Source organism: Sinocyclocheilus anshuiensis, unplaced genomic scaffold, assembly GCF_001515605.1.
Source record: "Sinocyclocheilus anshuiensis isolate Anshui unplaced genomic scaffold, SAMN03320099.WGS_v1.1 scaffold1408, whole genome shotgun sequence".
NCBI classification, from domain to species: domain Eukaryota; kingdom Metazoa; phylum Chordata; class Actinopteri; order Cypriniformes; family Cyprinidae; genus Sinocyclocheilus; species Sinocyclocheilus anshuiensis.
Genome location: NW_015547704.1, coordinates 125,995 through 143,131, shown reverse-complemented (window position 1 = coordinate 143,131; position 17,137 = coordinate 125,995). Strand labels below are relative to the sequence as shown.

At 36.6% G+C, this 17,137-nt stretch overlaps 1 protein-coding gene across 2 annotated transcripts in view; it reads right to left on the bottom strand.

Moving 5' to 3' along the window:
- Nucleotides 1–17,137, bottom strand: part of LOC107703970 (dedicator of cytokinesis protein 10-like) — a 109,730-nt gene that overhangs the window by 46,700 nt on the left and 45,893 nt on the right. For both annotated transcript variants that reach the window (XM_016506781.1, XM_016506782.1), the window contains exons 2-9: nucleotides 12,226–12,345; nucleotides 9,586–9,675; nucleotides 7,827–7,909; nucleotides 4,644–4,716; nucleotides 4,356–4,493; nucleotides 3,169–3,303; nucleotides 2,878–3,064; nucleotides 400–485 (exon numbers count right to left, since the gene is read on the bottom strand). In XM_016506781.1, coding sequence (XP_016362267.1) covers nucleotides 400–485; nucleotides 2,878–3,064; nucleotides 3,169–3,303; nucleotides 4,356–4,493; nucleotides 4,644–4,716; nucleotides 7,827–7,909; nucleotides 9,586–9,675; nucleotides 12,226–12,345 — 912 coding nt within the window. The remainder of the gene's footprint in view (nucleotides 1–399; nucleotides 486–2,877; nucleotides 3,065–3,168; nucleotides 3,304–4,355; nucleotides 4,494–4,643; nucleotides 4,717–7,826; nucleotides 7,910–9,585; nucleotides 9,676–12,225; nucleotides 12,346–17,137) is intronic.

The following is a 17,137-nucleotide window of genomic DNA, read 5'->3' as shown; positions in this document are numbered from 1 at the left end:
ATATATATATATATATATAAATGGCCAAAAAAATTATTAGTAGAAAATTTGCACAAATAGATTATGAAGCATATTTTAGCAAATATATTTTTGACCTTTCTTTGTATATGTTGAAAATATATATTTTTTTCTGTATGGGTAAGGTGCACTTATAATGTTAGCAGGATTTTTACACCCAAAACCATCTAAATTAAAAAATAAAAGTCCTTTTTCTACCCCGATTGTAGCCCTCTGATTTAAACACATGGTTTATTTAAGACTTTAATGTAAACGCCTACAGCCTGAACGACTGATTTACACAGACATTAGTTTCATGAATCAAGGCCCATTTCCCTTTTTCACAAAAAGGATGTAATGATGGTGTCTAGGACGTAACACGACAGAACTACAAAGCATTACCTTGGCCAGTTCAGGGTGGATGCCATTTTCAGTTGTTTCCTCGTGTTTTTGAACAGGGACATGATTCGATGACACATCAGTGATCTCTAAAACAACAACAACAAGGAAACACTTTAGCTAAAAATGCAATGAACAAATGCACAATGCAAGCATGTAGTGATCTTCATGCATGCCACTAATTGTGTAGTGGATTTTGGTCACACTTCATGTGTGTCAGATGATCCTCAGGGCGCCAGCTCAGGAATTTAACCTTAACAGTATGAGAAGGATCCAAAAGCAAATCAGTATCAGTTACTTAGTTTAGCTTACTTTATTTGTCCTCGTAGGAAAAGTGCGTTTGCAACATGTTCACAGACATTAGTCATAGTTTTTGCATTTTCATGTGAATTCATGTAAACTTATCATTGAGTAATACAGTATCAATCCTTAATAATCCTTAAAATATGTTGCGTCAGTCTCTTTGTGAGGCTCTTATTTTCTAAAAGGACAAATGACAAAGAGAACTGTGGATCTTATAGGCCTCGTTGAACGTAGATCTAAAGTTGTTTTCCAAAATTTTTGCGCTACAGATGGAGAAAATAACAAAGAAGTTAAGATATACCATGACGGTGCACTCCTAGGACTTATGAATTCGAGAAAGTGCAAGCAATATGGCAGAACAGTCCCGCCTTCTGCATAAAAGAGCCAATCACTAATCACTAAAGTCATTGCATCACTGGAGTCTCCGGCTGCTATAGGAACAGTCAGTGTTTTCTGAGACGCGCGCTTAGAACTGGCTGGAAAATAACACTATTTGAGCATAAGAAACAACATTAATGAGACAGTGGATGTCAGATTTCATTGGTGATTTCAAGCATGAAATTTAATCGTAAGCTTGGCGAACAGTTTTGGAGAATTTAAAGTTTCCCCATTCCCTACGCATGCCCGAGAAGTGTTTCAAAGAGGGCTGCTGAGTGAAGTGACTTGTCTTCAAGGGACTTTGAAAATACTTCCTTCTATCATTAATGGAGGCCAAACAGGTTTCATCACGGGTAGTCACAATATTACGCCTGCTTCACACATGATCCGTTTGCAGCACGTCTGCAGTATGTTTTGCGGTCCAGAAGCAGATCACGCTCACTGTGCTTTCACATAAGATGTGTTTACAGCGCGCTACTGATCCGCGAGCATGAGCAAGTGTGAGAAAAGGTGTTCTCTGACCACCAGCATAATACAATGCTTCATATTTACTATCCTTGTAATTCTTTACTCTCTAAATTTAAGTTGGAAGTTTCTTCACAATGCACATTCTGTAATTCTAATTTGGAAACAATATCACACTTCTTTTTTGGAATGTGATCACGCAAAGGATTTTTGGAAAGAAATATCTTGGCTTGTTTTCTCTGCTTACAACAAACTTTTTGGTTTTGAAATAATTCATGTACTATTTTTGATTTGGGATCAAAGGAGCTGGATGATGTGTTCAAACTGTTAACTCTCTGTGGCTTATTTCATCTTCACAAATGTAAAGTTATTGATTGTATGCCCAATTTTAGGATTTTTTGTATTGATCTGAAACTATTTTAAGAATCTCTCTGCTCATCCCTCAATAAGAAAGCTGCTAAAACAACTGTATTGATGAAAAAAATAATGACTTCGATGTAAAGGTAACCTCCTAATTTTTCTTTGAAGTTGACATTTTTGTGTAATTATTCATTTGAGTGATTTATTTTTTTTAAGATGTTTATGTTAACTTTTTATTTATTTGTTTTTTTTCTGTTTATATATATATTTATTATTATTATTATTATTATTATTATTTAGGTACTAAATGTGTTTTGCATTTGGGTTGTGTATTCATTTTATTGCTTTGCATCAATCTGATTCACATAGTTGTTGTTGTTTTATATATATATATATTTGTGTTGTATGTATGCAAAATACATACAACAATCCCTGTGAATGTTAAATAAATAAAAAAGACCACCAGCCTGTAAAGTAATTGTCGCTTTTTGCATAGATGCAGGTGTCAGCCTCTCCCTCACACAATATCCACATCCTGTGTGATGTATTCCACATAAAACAATTACTATAAACATAATTTTGACCGCATTAGTTATTTTTGCAATTCCTTGTAAGTGTTTCAGTTTTCTTTGCTTTATCATGGACTTAAAGTAATAAGATGACCGTGAAAAACTACATGCATTTATGATAAAATTACTACATTATCACTTTAATCCATGTTCGTTTATTTGACCATGAACAATGCGCTATCGCTTTAACTCAGTGCATGCAGCACAGCAAAAACAGACTCTGTGCGGAAATTATTATTGCACTGATCCTGCAATGCATTTATTGCACCGCTTGTTTTCCCTAGACTTTCACTCAGGAGGGACAATACAATGATTTAACTGATTTAAAATGACATACAACACACACACGAAATAACGTACAGCATTCCTTCTGTACTTCAGCGTTTCGTACTTTCCAAGCACCCACCGTGTTTGCTGTCGCTCAGGTCCACGCTCTTGCGATCCAGAGCCGGGCCGTCCGGAGGGCTGATCTGCAGGATGCGTGTGAGAGTGTTGATCCAATCATCCATGTCTTGCTCGTTCTCAGCAGCCAGTACAAAATATGTCACTTCGTTCATTTTCAACTCAAAGGCGTGTTTCCTCAGGCGGTTATTCTGTATGAAACCCAGTTGAACCCAGAAACCATGATAAATCTCAGTCACTGGTCATCTCATTGTTAATGTTTGCTGAACCGCTTTAAAAACATATATTTACCGACCTGAACCACACCGGTGCACGAGTCCAGAAATATACAGCCTTTAGGTTCCTTTGATATCTTCTCATCTTTATAGAAGTTCATGATGTAAGAGTTGTCAGTTAGCTGAGTCAACTGAAAATATCTTCGCTTGAAGGACTGGGAAAGCACAAGCAACAAGAAAGTCAAAAGCAAGCAACAGGCAATCAGCAATATTTTTCACTCAAATAATTCTGCTGATAATATAGAATTTGTAATGACAGAATGAAAGCATCAGTGCAATTATGCAAGTATACTCAGGCCATCCAAGATTAGGATGAGTTTGTTTCTTCATCAGGTTTGGAGAAATGTAGCATTGCATCAGTGTCTCAGCAATGGATGCTCTGCAGTGAATGGGTGCCGTCAGAATGAGAGTCCAAACAGCTGATAAAAACATCACAATAATCCACAGCACTCCAGTCCATCAGTTAACATCTGGAGAAGACAAAAGCTGAAACTAATCCAGCATTCAGACGTTTTTAACTTCAAACTGTTGCTTTCGGCTAAAATATGAGTCTATAATCCTTAATAACGCAGTGAAAAAGTCTGTCTCCTGTTGTCTCTCACATCAAAATCCAGCCACATATTTGTTTAGAGCTGTTTAAACGGTGCTTGATCTGTGCAGATTTCTCTCCTGATTCAGATCAGATGACTTTTTCACGTTATGGGCTCATATTTTAGCCAGAAGCAAAGGTTTAAAAGGTAAAACATCTTAATGATGGATTTGTTTCAGCTTTTGTCTTCTCCAGATGTTAACTGATGGACTGGAGTGCTGTGGATTATTGTGATGTTTTTATCAGCTGTTTGGACTCTCGTTCTGACGGCACCCATTCACTGCAGAGCATCCATTGCTGAGACACTGGTGCAGTGCTACATTTCTCCAAATCTGATGAAGACACAAACACATCCTAATCTTGAATGGCCTGAGGGTGAGGACATTTACAGCAAATTTTCATTTTTGAGTGAACTTTTCTTTTAAGTGAACCCCCAATCTAGTATTTTTTTCTCTCTGACATACACATAAAATCATCACACATTCACAAAGCACTAGTCAAAGTGTTAGCACATTGTATGTAAAATGTGATGAGACGTTTAATAATGGCCATAATGGCATCTGTTAAATGCAGATATTTGCAATGGTGTGGGAAAGACAGCTGTTGACATGCACTCACCCGGACGGTGATACTGTTGTTGACAGTGCTGTTAAAGTTGCCTTTATAGAGCCAGCCGGACTTAAACACCCCGATTCCCCCTGCACCTCCACTCCCTGCTCCACCTCCTCCTTTAGATGATGACAGAGAAGTTGTGTCCTACAAAATAAAAAAAAGAAGTTGCTTATAAAGTGCATTTGGGAATTTAACACACTCCAGGTTCACGCCACTTCCACATTTACATAATTTCCAACATTTTTATGGCCATATGAACCTTTCTGTAAATTCAGCTTGATGCACCGTACTGACCTCATCTTTGTCCACATCTTCATGGTCGAGCTCAAAGGAGTGAGAGGGCAACTTCTCTGATTTACACAGCTTCCTATCGGGGAAGAAGAGTTACAGAGAGAGCCATCAACTATGATTAGGAAGAGAAAAGCAGGAAAGAGAAACCATCTTCACTTCCACACTGTAAAAAAATGGTATGAGCTATCTACTACTAAATAAAAACATTATGGTGACAATATCACACGTAAGACTTGATTTTTTTAATGCAATCTACCTGAATGAATCATGCAAAATCTCCTAAATTATTTAATATACGACACAAATAATTTGATATTATTATTGAAATGTGCTCATTTATTTTAAGTTGATTCTCAAAAGTCTGTGATTTTGAGTAAGGTCTGTTTGTATTTGACTTTGAGTTATTAAAAGACTGTATACATGGTCGAGCTCAAAGGAGTGAGAGGGCAACTTCTCTGATTTACACAGCTTCCTATCGGGGAAGAAGAGTTACAGAGAGAGCCATCAACTATGATTAGGAAGAGAAAAGCAGGAAAGAGAAACCATCTTCACTTCCACACTGTAAAAAAATGGTATGAGCTATCTACTACTAAATAAAAACATTATGGTGACAATATCACACGTAAGACTTGATTTTTTTAATGCAATCTACCTGAATGAATCATGCAAAATCTCCTAAATTATTTAATATATGACACAAATAATTTGATATTATTATTGAAATGTGCTCATTTATTTTAAGTTGATTCTCAAAAGTGTGTGATTTTGAGTAAGGTGTGTTTGTATTTGACTTTGAGTTATTAAAAGACTGTATACTGCGAGACAAGTCAAGTAAGAAAAAACTTTACTACACTAGTATTAGCAAAGCTACTGCTGATTGAACAAAGCATCATGCCTCATGCAGTTATCCATAACCATAAGCTCTACTCTTCTGCTCAATAATAACAATAGAACCTTCAACATAACAGAAACATAACTGAACGTTAAAGATTAATAGATGGTTCCCTTTACTCAAAAACACAAAGTAGCACTTAATATTTACAATATTTACTCTCCATATCCAGCCATAGGCAAAGCATGCTGGGAACTAACAATCACTGCCAAAACAAAACTGCAAAATTGAGCTGATTATCTTAAAATAAATAGGTAACCTTCTTTCCTTATTTTTTTTTCAGTTTAATCAGTTCCTCAATTCAAGCCTTAAAACTGCTTAAGTTTCCTTAAAAAAAAATCAGGAAAACATATCTCTTGGTTTTATTATTGAAAAGTTCTACAACACTGAACCACAATTTCTTTAATAAAGTATACACACTATTATTAATTATCACCTTAATTTTTAAATGAAAATTACAAGACCCATGATTCATTTTTTACATGGTTTTGGATATGTGGTGTTGCTGATGTAGCGTTATTATGTTTAATGAATAATATTCATTTGTATATTATTAACAGCAAAGAAAAGGACTTGTAAACCAGTTCATGATAATACTGTCACCTTCTGACATTTTCAGGGATGCATACATTTTATTCTAAATATACAATATAATCACATCATATATACATCACATCATATCTTTTTTGAAGAAAAAAAAAAAATATATATATATATAGTCTAAAATGCAGTCTAAAAAAAAAAAGAAAAGAAAAGTTTCCTCCTCTCCTATTCAACAAGGTCATATTTTCCAAATCATGTGGTGTTTTCACTCCTTTCAGTACGCTTTATTCTGACAGGACCTCACATACAGGTGTCCTTTCTGCTGCCTGCCTGAGCGCTCTTGTGAAGCAGAGCTCTTTGTGTCTGTCCTGGGTGCTAGAGACAGTGTGGCAGTTTATCCAGCACAAATACACACCACACGCAGTTTCTGTCGACTTACACTCTCTGCTCTTTAACATTGTGTATATAAGCCCAGTTCACAGCGCCAGTGACTTTGTCCCTGCATGCCGCTAGTCTCTCATGGGTGTTTTCTAGTGCTGCTGTTGTTACCGGTACACTGCACATCTGGACATATACAAATGCGATCACAGGTAATATGTGAGCCTGGAGCACAAAAGCAGTCTTAAGTCGCTGGGGGATATTTGTAGCAATAGCCAACAATACATTGTATGGGTCAAAATGATAGATTTTTCTTTTATGCTAAAAATCATTAGGATATTAAGTAAAGATCATGTTCCATGAAGATATTTTGTAAGCTTCCTACCGTAAATATATCAAAACTTAAATTTTGATTAGTAATATGCATTGCTAAGATCTTCATTTGAACAACTTTAAAGATGATTTTCTCAATATTTCGATTTTTTTGCACCCTCAGATTCCAGATTTTCAAATAGTTGCATCTCAGCCAAATATTGTCCGATCCTAACAAACCATACATCAATGGAAAGATTATGTATTCAGCATTTCGAAAAATTGACCCTTATGACTGGTTTTGTGGTCCAGGGTCACATATATGGCAGGTAAAACTAAGATATCATTCTAATTTGACAAGGGATTAGATTTCTTGTCACTAAAAAGCAACTTTCTGCTGTTGAAGAGTGTTGTTCTAAACTACAGCAGTGTGCATTAAACCTGATGATCTGTCAATACACAATTTAAACGCACTCATACTGCCAACAATTTGAAATTTGAAAAAATTTGAAAAACATCATAAATATGGCTCTTCGTAAGAGCCTGATGTTATTTGATGTGGAATAAATAATTATGTGGATTAAGCATTGTTTTATAAGTCTGTGGATTAAGCATTAATCAAATAATTATGTAAAATAATCATATAATGTTATGTAATTATGTAAAATAATAATAAAAGCAACAAATATATACTGATACAGTCTTCTACTGGTTATCGCTTCCGAAAGTTGTTCTTCATTTGCATTAAGCTAAACATTTCTCAACTTTCTCGTGTTGCTGGACTCCAGCTTCGACCGAATAGGATCACATTGTTTTGTCTCAGCGTTTCACCGGTGGTGTGAACAGGGCTATATATGTTAAAAACAGGCTTCTGAAGGGCATCACAAAGGATCCGAGACAAAGAGACAGCCTATCTACAAATCACCATTGGGCAGCGTCTCGTCCAGTCCTGTCCAAGCTAATAAAACAACTAAGAGGCCAATTCTTTGTCTTTATCAAGCAAGGCACTGGTTTTTGAATGATTAAATTAGATTTTCATTGACACAAAAGTGAAGTTGTACCTGGGCAGTGTGCGGTAGTCCCCTGCATACTCCTCATATTTATACTGGATCACATGCAGCTGGGAGTTATAATATTGACAGGCCTATAGAGAAGAAATAAAAACAGGCAGAGGTTCATCCTACTATAAGAGCTAAATGACAAAAACATCCACTCCGATTCAAAAGGCCCTACAGAATGTTAAGTGCAGCTAAACGTTTTCTAAAACAGCAAACAAATAAGCAAAAACACAATAGTTTTGAATCCTCCCATCTGACACATGAACAAGTCCATCATTTTAATGTTTGATATCATTGTAAGCAGTTTAGAGGTCCTGCACCCAATCATGGCCGTTTATAAAAGCTTGTGCAAACCATGAACAAAAGCACATCACAAAAATGCACCACAGACTACATTATTTTTCTACTCTACACAGTTTTAGTACTGCGTCAAGTTCTTTAAAAACAACCAGTTCAGAAGCACTACTGAACCTATAAAGCTCAAACGTGCGTGGAAGTTTTGGTGCTTCAATAAATGGACATAAATCATGAGATAATACTAAAATTGAACACAGGTATTAGTAAGGGTTCTGAACGACTTAGGGGTGAGTATATGATGATAATCTTCATTTCTGGCTGATGTTTCTCTTTAACAAAACTAAGTACTGTGTTAAGGGTCCGAATATTTAATGTAATGTGATATTTCATTTTTAGTTATTTTCCAAAGTTATAATAAATCTGCTTTTTTTTCTTTTCTGCTTTGTCATTATATGGTAATGAGTGTAGACTGATGTGAGCAAAACATAAAACCAGTTCATGCTGGTAATGACACAGTAATAACTAGGTCACTTTTTATTTATCTAGGTCACTTGTTATTTAGTATTGTGGACTACATGTAAACATCGGTCAGGTGAAATAGCTTATTCAGGGCAGTACTATAAACATGGTCAGACTGAATAAGGTGTCATTTTAATGTGGTGATATCTGGATTAGTTTATGGTTTCTGGCTTCCCACAGTCATGGACGACCTAGAAATATCTAGGAAATTTGCATACTCCATATACAGGGGTTGGGCAATGATACTGAAACACTGGCCAACAGAGTGTTTGGAGGTTTCCCGTCTACATATATGCACGGCCAGACTTCACTGATTTCACATCGCATCAGTGACTTGACTGACTTGAGCCACTTTGGGGTGTTTTGGAGGAGCGGGTCAGGAAACGTTTCCTCTACCAGCATCATGTAGTCACCTGGCCACTGTACAGGACTTCTATCTGTCATTCCCAGTGTTGGGGAAAGTTACTTTTAAAAGTAATGCATTACAATATCACGTTACTCCATAAAAAAGTAACTAATTACGTTACTTAGTTACTTTTTATGGAAAGTAATGCGTTACGTTACTTTTGCGTTACTTTTTAAATCTGGACAGGGCTTGCTCGTTTGTTTTTAATATAAAAAAGTTCTATTTTTGACAACTATAAAAGCCCTTTCACACCAAAAGTGAAATGAATAAGCCTCAGGCTGAAGGGAAAGTAAATTCACGTCCGTACAGTAGAATGCAGAAAAAACAAGAAAAAAGACACACAAATGTTTGTGTTACCCCCAACACTGGTCATTCCCAAGGACGGACCGATGCCAAAGGAGGCCCTACAGCATACTAATAAACAACTGTATATTGTTTTCTCAGTGAATTCTCAGTAAGGCACACCTGGCCTCCGAGCATCGTCTTCTGTTTTACTCTTTTACATGGGATCCGAAGCAAAGCCACACATGCAGCACTCACCTGTCTGACCAGCAGACATTCAGCATGTGTGTCGGCTCCCTCTGGCACAGTGGACTTCAGCGTTCTCCTCTCCACAGGAAGAGTGGACACCTACAATAACACAAACACTCAGCATCAGAACAGAGTTTCAGTGCAGCAACAGGCCGGTGATGCGAAAGCAAATGTAATGTAGCATGCAAGACATGACAGCTCAATGACAAGACATTGAGTTCCTGGAAGCAATCCATTATTGATGTATTTTCACCTACTATATGAACTATGCATAAATTTCACACAATTTCACGCACACAAGTAAAAATTCAACGGTAACACTTTCACTATGAACTAGTTGCTTAGCATGCCTATTATTAACATATTGGCTGTTTATTAGTACTTATAAAGCACATATTCTACATGACCATATTCTACATCCCTAATCCTACCCAATACCTACATTTAACAACTACCTTACTAACTATTAATAAGTTAGCAGCAAATAAGGAGGTTATTGAGTTAATGGTTTGTTAATAGTGAGAACTGGACTTTAAAATAAAGTGTGAGCAAAGCTAGAATATGTCAGAACTTCATAAACTTACGGGATATAAAAATATGCAGAAATGTTACTCCGTTTGAGCTTTACTGAACTCAGTAAACTGAAGTAGTATCCAGATGGAGTAAACCTTGCAAACTATTAGTTTTTTTCTAGAGTATAGTCCCTTCTGATGCCAGAACCGTTGAAATCTCTCAGTATGTCACTCTCAATGGACATGCTCTTCAGATGATTTAGTCTTTCTTGCACCATTGCTCACCACAGTTTGTTCTTCACCAAGGAGAGCACCATTACTTAGTCACCCCAAAAAGCATGTTTAACCCATTTTGTGGCTTTGTTGTTAGCAGATTGCACACATTGACTATCAGCTCTACGCTAATTTGCTCTGCTCTTGGCAGATTGCGTTGGTCATTATGGAACTGATCTGCATCTGTGCTCTTTAATTTGCACATCGTCAGTAAAACACCCACAGACGTTTCCACTTCCATCTGCACCTGAACAAATACTAATTTGCTCTCACTCGGCAAGCATTTCATACTTAGTGTGAGACATTATATTCATTAATGTTTTTTTATTATTCATCCATTATTTTCCTTTATTCTGGCATTGCTTGCCAGAGCCAGAGTTAGGTCCATTTTCATCCCGGGAGTTTAATCAGAGATGCTCTTATTGTGAAGGGACACCAGCTTCAGCAACTCTACCACTGGAGAAAGTGTAATGACCGACTTGGATCACATGTGTCTCGATAACCAATCACACGACAGCCTTGATGATGAAGTTGTATGACAGTCAATCACAAGGCTCGTTTGTCAGAGTAGGAATATTCACACGTACATTATGCATGAGTCCGAGCATATAAATTAGACATCTAAATCAGAGTTAGGTTTAAAATATGAAACCTTTTACAAGAGAACAAAACATCAACATAGAGCACATCACATATGGTCAACACGGTTGCTCAAACGTGGATGCATGAGCACAAGAACCAATAAGGTTCGCTTTAGTGTGTGACATACACCGCGGGAGTTCAGCGTTTACAATATGTGATGCACTCTATGCATGTGTGTTTATATGTGAATAAAAGCCTAAATAAAATCTGTTCCTCATATAAAGCAACCATATATATACACTATATCATTTTTTTTTTTTTTTGAAGATTATCCAAGTTTTTAAAATGGCACGAGAGTACATGATGACAGAATTTAAATTTTTGGGTGAACTGTCCCTTTAAGCTTTGTCATCAGGAAGTCATTTCCCATTTCGCCTATAGTGAGTGCAGTCGAGGAAAGCAACTGCACCATCTGGCTCAGCCGTCTCAAGAGTCTTTTGCACACATCAGCATGACATCAAAGCAATATTGCTCATCTCAAATGAAGTGCTAAACTCAATTCTACCTGTCTCAAAACCGGAAGAAGTAGCTTCCCCAACCACATGTGCTTTTATTTTGGGAAAAATGACGCAGTACTTTCCACACTATGACTTTTCTTAGTGACCACGTCCGTCAGTCTCCAAAAATATAATACAAGTTGTAATATCCACAGCAAAATCTACTCATAACAGTTCCACCATCCACCAGTAGAGGTCCCAATCACCCGCATACTGACATGGGTTCTTGATATTGCTGCATCTGGAATTCATTAACCTTGTGTGTGTGTGTATATTCACAATGCCCAGTGCTGCTCTACTGCTGGCTACTCTGGATTTGTTGGCCAGCATCGCTGCCTTTCTGGTTTTAAGCTCTCCATTTTTCATCATAAACACAGCACATCATAGCCAATACGAGGCGTTATATGTTTGTGTGTGCTCACTCAGTAAAGCCGCGCAAGCTGTGTTTATATTTGTGCCATGTAAAGCCCAAATCTATGTGTGAAAGAGGATGTGGTCAGAAAGGCCTCGGCTCTTTTCAGTGCTGCGTACAGGGAGAAGTTTCAACACATACGCAAGCATGCACACAGTCATTCAACACCTACTTCATGACTTTTTATAAATTTCCACACCTCTCAGAAAAGACCCTTTTTAGAGCATTTTTAATAGGTCAACAACACACATCATCATGGGGCATAAATGTATGAACACCACAGATAAACAGGTACGCTCAGGCAAAAACTCACAGTGAAGTCGAGGTCTGGGAATAGCAGGAGATCTTGAAGAGGATCGTCTCTGAACTCAGGTTCAAGCTCTGAAATCACAGCCTCATAGTCCAGAGGGTCGATCACTTTGGGCTTCTCTTGCTGTGAGACACAAAGAAAACCATATCATCACCAACAACATCAGAATCTAAAAGCATTAGCACTTTTCACAAGGACAGTGCACTCATTTTAAACCATCAGACTTTCAGTTGCCCTGAGTGTTAAAACTGCTTAAATATATCCTTGCATGCTCTTGCATCATCTTTGATGATAGTGTAATTTGTAAGGTAACTGGCAACACATTATTGGTCCCTTTGCATCAAACTATTACTGAAAACAACGCAACCAATGATCAAAATTAATGAAATAAATAACTAAAAAATACAGATGAAAAATCTTTTGATGGTGAAGCTTTAAGTGGATTCAAATCCACTTCAGAATAAAGCTACAAGCATGGAAAACATCCTTCACATCAGGTGGATTTCTCAGCCAAATCTGAATCAGGGGCCGGATTCACGAAAATCTTCTTAAGAAATAAGTTAAGAAATGTCTTAAGATAAATTCCACAAAGTTTGTAAGAATGTTCTTAAGTGCAATTCTTGAAAAATTCTTAATACGTTCTCAAATATACGGTGGCCGCGAGGTGACATGGTCGGTTCACTTAGTTTTGTCGTGGCCATGAGATATTAATTTGAGAGAACATCATATTAACTCGTGGGAAAGTGATATTATGTCGTGGCCACGACTTCTTATGTTGAGGGAATTACATATTTTTCTCGTGGCCACGAGTTTAATGCGTTAACACACCTGCGTGACCATAGCAACCCGGTATTATCAGAGATGGATTCATTAATATTTTATTTTGAATTAGGAAATTATTATATTATTTATTATAGACTCGACATGCCAATAAAGCTTTGATTATGCTGACTGGAATTGTTGCTGGAATGCAGTTTAAATTTAACATATATTTCATTTTATTTCAGCTAATTAACAGACCATAATTATACATACTATATAGTGTTTAGTTGAGGAATTCATCATTCACGTAGTTTCACGTATAACAATAAATATAAAAATATAGCCCTAATAAGTTAATGTAATAATAATAAACTCGTGCACATCCCTATTAATAGTCTATGTATTAAATGTAGCTAGTGTTGTTGTAATGTTTAAATATAACAATTAATTTGAAATAGTCCAATAAATTCTAGTGTTGTTGTAATGTTTAAATATAACAATTAATTTGAAATAGCCCAATAAATTCCTACTGTTTGGGATTTAAGACAAGTCTGGGGCTGCCCTAAATTTAAGTTATTTACGATGATTTTTAAGAAGATTATTTTCAAGAATTTGAATTCTTCCCAAGTTTTGTCTTAAGAACAATCTTAAGAAAAAAAGATAAGAATATTCTTAAAATGGATTTTTGGGAATACAAAATATTCTTAACTGTTATCTTAAGTTAAAAAAATAAGAAGAAAATGGCAGTTAAGAAGACTATTAATAGTCTATGTATTAAATGTAGCTAGTGTTGTTGTAATGTTTAAATATAACAATTAATTTGAAATAGTCCAATAAATTCCTACTGTTTGGGATTTAAGACAAGTCTGGGGCTGCCCTAAATTTAAGTTATTTACGATGATTTTTAAGAAGATTATTTACAAGAATTTGAATTCTTCTTAAGTTTTGTCTTAAGAACAATCTTAACAAAAAAAGATAAGAATATTCTTAAAATGGATTTTTGGGAATACAAAATATTCTTAACTTTTTTCTTAAGTTAAAAAAATAAGAAGAAAATGGCAGTTAAGAAGAAATTTCTTCTTAAGAATGTTTCGTGAATCTGGCCCCAGAGCTCACAACGTTTATAAGTGTTTAGATCCAACTCTGCAACTGCTCCAATAGATTGGATTATAAAAGGACGTGAGTGATGCTCTTCCCAGATTTCTCTGATATCAGCAAAAAAAACAACAACCTGTAAACAGATAAACCTTTGTGCAAATAAACTGGACTGTAAGGTTTTGTGTGTTTCATAAAGGGTATTCATATTGTACACAGATGACACACACTGATTTGGGGATTTTGTATCATGCTTTATATCAGATCCTCTTCTGCTCTATCAGGTTGAATAAGCACAGCCATTTTCAGGTCTCTCCAGAGATGTTTGATTGGGTTTGAGTCTGGTCTCTGTCTGGGCCACTCAAGGACATGCACAGAGTCAACCCTAAACCACTCTTGAGCTGTGTGCTTAGAGTCATTGACTTGTTGGAAGGTGAACCTTCTGCCCAGTCCGAGGTCCTGAGCATTCTGGATCATGTTTTCATTAAGCATATCTAAGCTACATATGGGAATAAATACAATCTTAAAGTCAAAACTTTATTGGCATGATTGTCAGGCGTTTATTTGCAAAATATATGGTAGACTAGCAAATGCTAGCATAATTATACAAAACTATAGGTAAAGCGATACACAAATTGAAAGGGGAAATAAGCATATATAACAATAAATATAAAAATATAGCCCTAATAAGTTAATGTAATAATAATAAACTCGTGCACATCCCTATTAATAGTCTATGTATTAAATGTAGCTAGTGTTGTTGTAATGTTTAAATATAACAATTAATTTGAAATAGTCCAATAAATTCCTACTGTTTGGGATTTAAGACAAGTCTGGGGCTGTCCTAAATTTAAGTTATTTACGATGATTTTTAAGAAGATTATTTTCAAGAATTTGAATTCTTCCCAAGTTTTGTCTTAAGAACAATCTTAAGAAAAAAAGATAAGAATATTCTTAAAATGGATTTTTGGGAATACAAAATATTCTTAACTTTTTTCTTAAGTTAAAAAAATAAGAAGAAAATGGCAGTTAAGAAGAAATTTCTTCTTAAGAATGTTTCGTGAATCTGGCCCCAGAGCTCACAACGTTTATAAGTGTTTAGATCCAACTCTGCAACTGCTCCAATAGATTGGATTATAAAAGGACGTGAGTGATGCTCTTCCCAGATTTCTCTGATATCAGCAAAAAAAACAACAACCTGTAAACAGATAAACCTTTGTGCAAATAAACTGGACTGTAAGGTTTTGTGTGTTTCATAAAGGGTATTCATATTGTACACAGATGACACACACTGATTTGGGGATTTTGTATCATGCTTTATATCAGATCCTCTTCTGCCCTATCAGGTTGAATAAGCACAGCCATTTTCAGGTCTCTCCAGAGATGTTTGATTGGGTTTAAGTCTGGTCTCTGTCTGGGCCACTCAAGGACATGCACAGAGTCAACCCTAAACCACTCTTGAGCTGTGTGCTTAGAGTCATTGACTTGTTGGAAGGTGAACCTTCTGCCCAGTCCGAGGTCCTGAGCATTCTGGATCATGTTTTCATTAAGCATATCTAAGCTACATTCAGCTTTCCTTCTACCCTGGCCAGTTCCTGAATCCCAGCCTCTGAAAACCACCACCACGCTTCACCACCAGAATGCTTTTGCACAGCGGATGAGCAGTGCTTGGTGTCCTCCAAACATGATGCTTGCAATTAAAGGGGATATTGGATGCCCATCTTCTACAAGTTGGTATGATTCTTTAGGGTCTTCATGAAATGTCTGCAAAACACTAAAATTCCTCAATGGTCGTGAAAAACAACATCCTTTTACCTTTTCAAAATCAGCTCTGTTCACAGCCAGCCGTTTCAGTGCATGGCTTTTTTAAATGATTATGAGCTACTGCTCACCCTGCCACTCTCTTCTGGTTTTTGTGTATTTGGAAGCGCGGTAATATGCGGAAATATGCTAATACAGGTCCGTCAGCAGTCATGGGCGGGGCTTGAGCAGTGTGACCATCATACTGCTCAGAAAATCAAACCGGCTTGATAATTGAGGCCATGTCCACGCGTACACGGGTATTTTTATAAACGGTTTTATAATTCTTAAAAGTTTAAAAGTTTTTCATTGTTCCGTTTTAAAAAAAATCTCCGTCCACATGAGAACGCAAACGCATGCTATGAAGCACTGTCAAGAGCATGCCAAACCAACAGGTGGCGATATAATCTCAACCGTAAAGCCATGTTGGCCAATCAGAAGCCTGAAAAAGTCTCCAGTAGGCGGAGATAACAGCACAGGCTCCGACGTCACAAGCCAAAAACTGCGGTTTCGCTGTCTACACGATAACACTGCAAACCGAGTTTTTGAAAATCTTCACCCTGGCAGGCGTTTTCAAAAATCCTCAACTCTTCTCCCCTGCCATTTCATGTCACATCTCTACTGTCTCTTTCTAATAAATCCAAGAAAGGCCATAAAATAATCTTTAAAAAAAAGTGTAGAAGCATCTCATAGATTGTCTATAGCGTGGGTGTCCAAACCGGTTCCTAGAGGATCACTGTCCTGCAGAGTTTAGCTCCAAACCTAATTAAACACACCTGAAAGCGAACCAAAGATCTTCAGGGGCAAGTTCAAGCTCAAACCGGTGCGCAACGTTTTGCTACGGTTTCCGGTTTGAACAACATGTTTCCTGGAAACGGTGTGCAACGGGGTTTGAGATGTGTTTTCTCTTGTTTGGTGGGTGTGTCAAACATGTCAGCCAATCAGCAGCAGCATGTATATAAACCACGTGGTATTAAAGAGACTGCTTGCAAAATGTAATTAACATCAAAATAAATTCACAAGAGCAAGTATATTGTTTGCACATGTTTATTTACATTAAAGGCAAAATAACTGAAATAATAAGACCACAAGTATAGATCTGGAACTTCTTTAAGTATGTCTAAATATCATTTAGTAATTGCAATGTCTTCTGGTCCATATCCTTTCCTTAGGAAGGTGTGCGACACTGATGAATTTAACATATAAATATTATACATATTTATATATTTTGCTATTGTATTGTGGAGTGATACTTTCA